The following is a 5,777-nucleotide window of genomic DNA, read 5'->3' as shown; positions in this document are numbered from 1 at the left end:
AAAAAAAAAAAAAAAATTTAAATAGTTGTCTGATCATTTTTTCCTAAATCCAGGAAGATTACTTTAATCAGTACTTCCAAACAAATAACATACAAAAAAAGCCTGTTTCCTGATCTCCAGTAAGAGTGGTACAGCGACTTCAGAGGCACCTACAAAGGCAAGGTGTGAACCTGCTAAGAATCCTGAGGCTGGTCCCTAACTAAAGGCTTTCCTGAGGCCACCAAAAGCACACTCCCAGAGCTCTGCCAGCCAGCCACTGTCTCTGCCACACTCCCAGAGCTCTGCCAGCCAGTCACTGTCTCTGCCCCCTGACTGCCTGGCACGCTGGCCAGAGACAGCCCCCTGACTTCATTAGCCAGCCCCTCACAGAAACCCTATGGTTCTATGTCTAAGGCACTTCCCTAGGGCCTGTCCCCAGTCCCCCAGTACAGCTCTCGGCCTGGCAGGGCATCCCCAGCAACTGATGTATACAAACTTCAGAAAGTTAAGTGTTTCAGTGAGTGAAAATCTTACTTCTATTTGATTAAAGAGTATTGAGGGTCATTTCTACAAAATGTTGGCATCAGGTTTTTAATTAAAAACATAAACTCTCTCCTGTGGAGAAGTCAGAACAAACGTGACACCTGTGTGAAGAATGACCCACGGCAGTCTGAGAATCATCCAGGCTCAGGGATCTGCAGAGCAGCTCTTCTGGGGGCTTTCAATACCAGAAAACCATTTAGGTTCTGGATTTAAAAAAATTTACCTAATTACCACTTCCTGCTGCCCACCTTCAGGCACACCCAAGGAGAGTTACAAGTCTTCCTAAGCTCACTAGCTGAGTACTGGAGGGTCCGACTCACTCACACGCCTCAGGCCCTCATGTCCTTAGTGCTCTATAAAAACCTACAGAAATCAAGTGAAACTGAAGGGCACACTGGATCTATGTAGGCCGACACCAGAACACACAGAAAGGAAATACACTAATATAATCGTGGTTACCTCTGAGATGAGTGATTAAATTTGTTTTCTTCATACTATTCTGTATTTTGCCTATTTTCTACAATAAATGAGTATTTCCTTTATAATCAGAATAAAGCCTTTTTTTTTTTTGCAGTTTTTGGCCAGGGCCAGGTTCAAACCCGCCACCTCCAGTATATGGGGCCAGCGCCCTTCTCCTTTAAAGAGCCACAGGCGCCACCTGAAATAAAGCCATTTTTTATGTTTTTAAAATTGAGGTAAAATTTATATTCAGCAAAATGCACACATCTTAAGTGTACAGTGTGATGTGCTTTGACAAGTGCATATTTCCTTGTGTCCCCTTCTGGTCAGCTCCCAAACCACCCCCCAACAGCTACCTCAGAGGCAGTGACTGCTGTGGTTTCTAGCACCGGGGCTCTGTCTGTTCTGGAACCTCATGACCAGCGCACACATCCATCCAGCTTCCGTGTGCAGTGTTTCTGAGATTCACCCACGCTGCTGCATGTTCAAGTTCATTCCTTTGCATCACTGAGTAATATAGTCAGTCTACTATCTCAGCCTGCTCACCCATTCAAGTGTCAGTAGATATGACCCTGTTTCCAGTTTGGGGCTATTTTAAATAAGAATGGCGTAAATATTTTTGCACAAATCTTTATGTAGACATGTTTTCATTTCTCTTGAGTAAAATACCGGGGAGTTGAACAGCTGCATCACAACTGGGTGTATATTTAACATCATACGGAGCTGCTGAACTATCTTCACAAATGGTTATAGCAATTTATTCTCACCAGCAATTCACCAATACTAGGCATCACCAGTCTTTTTTAATTTTAGCCATCCTAGTGGGGATGAAGTGGCACTTCATGGTAGTTTTAAGGTGCATTACTTATGACTAATGATGTCACACCTTTCTTGTGCATCTCATATACATAGCTTCTTTTGTAATGTATTCAAGGTTTTGAACCTTTTTTATTTGGGCTGCCTTTTTATTATTGAATAGCATATGTTCTTTATATTCTGGACACAAGTCCTTTTTTAGATACATGTATATATTATCATAAATACTCTCCCCAATCTTTGGCCTATTGATTCTTTGAACAGTTACCTTTTATAAGAGTTAAGTTTTAAATTTTGATGAACTCCAATTTATCCATTTCTTTTAAGCTGTAACTGTTTACAATGGAAAGTCAGAAAGCCATTATCCAAACACCAGATCAATGATACAGAGACAGGTAGGGATGTGCTGGCCTCTTCTGTGGACACCCAGCTTTGCTAAACCCTAACAGCACTCTGCCCACAGGAGTCTAAAATAACAAATCAAATGGGCATATGAAGCCAGACAGGGAGACTTAGGCTTAGGAAAATACAGGCATTGAACTGAAAACAGCCCATTTATTGCATTAAGCAGTTAGAAAATGGTCTGGGAACCCCATTCAAAACTGAACTCTAATGCAAACAGTTCTTGTCATTTTACACTGTAATTTCATTTCCTCATTCTCCTCCCTTAAGCTCCCAGGTATACCCAGACATAAATGTACACTCCAGCCTTCTGAAAATGTATCAGAAGAACTCATTAAGCTTTTCTTTTTTACACAAAGGAAAACCAGAGACTTAAATACAAAGGAGACAACTGAGGGGAATAATTCACATAAGAATTTAAGAGTAGTTTAAAGCTTTCTGAGACTCTTGAAGTTCTCTAGTTCAATCTTTCAAATAATGTAAAAAGCTTCTGCCTGTGAAGAGTCCTTGCAGTGACGGCTGGAAGGTACAAAGTGTGGGTACCAATATGTGTAAGGAACAGAAAGATGGAAAACTTACTTTCTCCTTAATGTGCCAGGCAAGCACAATTAAGGCCTGTGTGCTTTGAGAAGCTGTACCCACAGAGCCCACCTGTCCGCAGGGTGACCCACCTTTCTTCTGTGGATCCCAGGTTTTCAATTTCGTTCGCTACTTCTGCTATCTCATCCTTCAGCCTCTACAAAACAGATAGGCCAGAGTCACTAGAGAGGAAGGTACGGATCAAACTTATGAAATCTCATATAACCTCCTCCAATGAAAAACAAAATAAAAGCAAATTGAAATTAGACAAACCAAAAAGATCCAAAAAAGTAAACAAGGAAAATTATTCAACAAATATTTACCGTACTCTACCAGCATTCTAGAAAAACACAAAGGTGGGAAAAGACAGAGCTCCTGACCTCCAATAATTTACAGTCTAGGAAAGTTTATAAGCACATACACTATGTAAAAAACACGCATTCCACTGGAAAATGGCTGCTCCACTGCAGTCTTCAGGAACAAATCTGCAGCTTACTAAACACAGGTTTGGGGGCTCCCAGAACTAACGCCCACACCCAAAGCCCAGGCTGGGCTGCAATCTGCAGGAGCTAGGCTGGGCTCACAGTGCCGCCAAGTGGCCAGCACAGGGAATGCTGGCCATATCCACTGTCGGTCCATAAACCCCCTTCCAGAAAAGGCCCTGTCAGGATGGAAGGACTCTCACAGCAAAGGGCATGAGCTGAGAACTGCTCAGCTTTCCCAGCATCCACCAGTGAAGCAGGATCAAAGAATCAGGGCACACTACCAAAACATACTCAACAACACCAGAGCAAGTCAAGTCTATCCTCCTTACATTTTGCCACTCCCCTCATTTACCCCGTCCCTGATGTTTACAAAAAAGTTTACAAAAAAGTTCTGTACGAATAACAATTGTAGCCTCAGAGCTAAAACAATCCAACTATTAGCTTCAGTAACATTTCCTACAAAGCCTGACAGCTATGGAAAGGAACTTGAAAAAACAATAAAATTGCTTATCACTGAGTAAGTACATCTAGGTCCCAGAAATTATGCTAAGTCTTTTATAAATGATAGCTCATTTAATCCTAACAATAACCTGTGAAGTAGGTGTTTTCATTCTTATCTTATAGATAAGAGATAAAGCTCAAAGAACCATATTCTCTTATCTCAAATCACTGCTAGTGAGCCTAGGGCGTGGGTTGGCTCCACCCAAAGTGAAGTACACTCACTTCACCTCCCCACCCTACTCCCCTCAGCACTGGCAAACATAGCAGAGGCCACTTTGCTCAGAAGACAGGGGACCTGCTGATCCCTGCAGTTCTGACAATGGACAGCTGGGTGAACCTCCATGAGGCTCCATGTTCTCACCTGCACACAACACTACACACTGTACAGGCTCTCTGTATAGGACACGACTGCACAAAGCCCCCTGCACACAACACTACACACTGTACAGGCTCTCTGTATAGGACACGACTGCACAAAGCCCCCGAGCGCCTCCCACCTGAATGTCAGCCAGCAGCTCCTGCTTTCTCCGGCGGATGTTCTCCAGCTCTTGCCGCTCCTCTGCAGTCAGGTCACTGGGAACTACAAAAATGGAGGGAAATGTTACTAAGGAAGCTTTCATGTCACTGAAAATAAAGTAAAATCCAGAGACCACAAAAAGGGAAAGATAAAGATACTAACAAAAGAAGCCAGAAACAAGCTTCAGAAGTGACCAACTGCTAGTAGCTCTGGCTCCAATTCTCATCAGGTTTTCGAAAGAAAGGAAGGACCTTAAATCACACAGAAATGCTCTGAGAAAGGAACTCTTGGAAGGGAAACCAGAGAAAAGACAGCTGGAGGCTACATGGGGAGGCCTGCCAAGGGAAGAGGCTGGGTATCACTGCCTGCCTGGCTGGTCATCCCTTCCAGCTGGGAGACTTAAGCCACCTTTAATCCATCCGGAGGACTTAGCTTCCCCTGGCCGGGGAGAACATCACTACCACATGGGGTGGGACAGCACAGAAAGGTGTCCCTGACCCCCTGGAGTGGGGAACAGGAGGCAAGAAACAAGCAGCATAAATGATTTTGTGCCATTCTGAAAGGAGCTGGAGGAAAGAGACCATGTATGTACAGATTGTAAAAGTAGCAGGATATCACCAAACTGAAATCCACACTGAGTTGGGGGCTGGGGCCATGGGATTTTCCCTTTCTGCTTTATATCTTACTACACTGCTTGAGAAATGTTTTAAAAGTGTTCCTATCATCAGAACAAAGTTACTTAATTCCCAGATCACAGCTCAAACTGTGAAAGTCGTGTGCAATGATTCAATCTTCCATACCTGTCCCAACAGGTGTGCAGGACAGACGCCCTCAAGATGACCCTTCTGCAGACTGCAGGAGCCACGTAGGCAGATGGGAAGAACAAGCACTGGAACCAGTCACACTAGGTTAAAATCCAGCTCCAACCTACCATGCCAAATTAGGTCCCTTCAGAGAAGTTACTTAACCTATTTGGGCCACATTTCATCATCAACAAAGTGGATATACCGTCACCTACTTCATAAGGCTGCTGTGAGGATACAGAGAGATGGAGAAAAATTTCTAGTTCATGAAGACCAGAAAATCCCCTTAAGAAACTAATTCCCAGGGGCAGCACCTGTGGCTCAGTGAGTAGGGCACCGGCCCCATATACCAAGGGTGGCAGGTTTGGACCAGTCTCCCCCAAACTGCAACAAAAAATAGCCAGGAGTTGTGGCGGGTGCCTCTAGTCCCAGCTACTCGGAAGGCTGAGGCAAGAGAATTGCCTAAGCCCAAGAGATGGAGGTTGTTGTGAGCTATGATGCCATGGCACTCTACCGAGGGTGACAAAATAATACTCTGTCTCAAAAAATAAAATAAAATAAAGTGGGTAATTGGTGGAATTTTCATGGTGATTACATACCTCAGCATTTTCATTAACTTAAAACGAGAAGCAGCATCATAAATACTGCATTAACTTAAACAACAGCTAATTGTAAGGCTGCAAGTTATGTGGC

General features: G+C 43.6%; 1 protein-coding gene across 2 annotated transcripts in view; it reads right to left on the bottom strand.

The window, feature by feature from the left end:
- The window catches only part of CYTH1 (cytohesin 1), a 57,331-nt gene that overhangs the window by 22,735 nt on the left and 28,819 nt on the right, over positions 1 to 5,777 (bottom strand). Inside the window, exons 2-3 of one of the 2 annotated variants that reach the window (XM_003786564.3) lie at positions 4,262 to 4,344; positions 2,871 to 2,935 (exon numbers count right to left, since the gene is read on the bottom strand). In XM_003786564.3, coding sequence (XP_003786612.3) covers positions 2,871 to 2,935; positions 4,262 to 4,344 — 148 coding nt within the window. Of the gene's footprint in view, positions 1 to 2,870; positions 2,936 to 4,261; positions 4,353 to 5,777 lie in introns of those variants that run through there. The other variant, XM_023510987.1, reaches the window with a different exon arrangement.

Source organism: Otolemur garnettii, unplaced genomic scaffold, assembly GCF_000181295.1.
Source record: "Otolemur garnettii isolate 467f Iridium unplaced genomic scaffold, OtoGar3 scaffold00018, whole genome shotgun sequence".
In the NCBI taxonomy this organism is placed as follows: domain Eukaryota; kingdom Metazoa; phylum Chordata; class Mammalia; order Primates; family Galagidae; genus Otolemur; species Otolemur garnettii.
The sequence above is the reverse complement of the archived record's forward strand: the minus strand, read 5'-3'. Positions and strand labels throughout refer to the sequence as shown.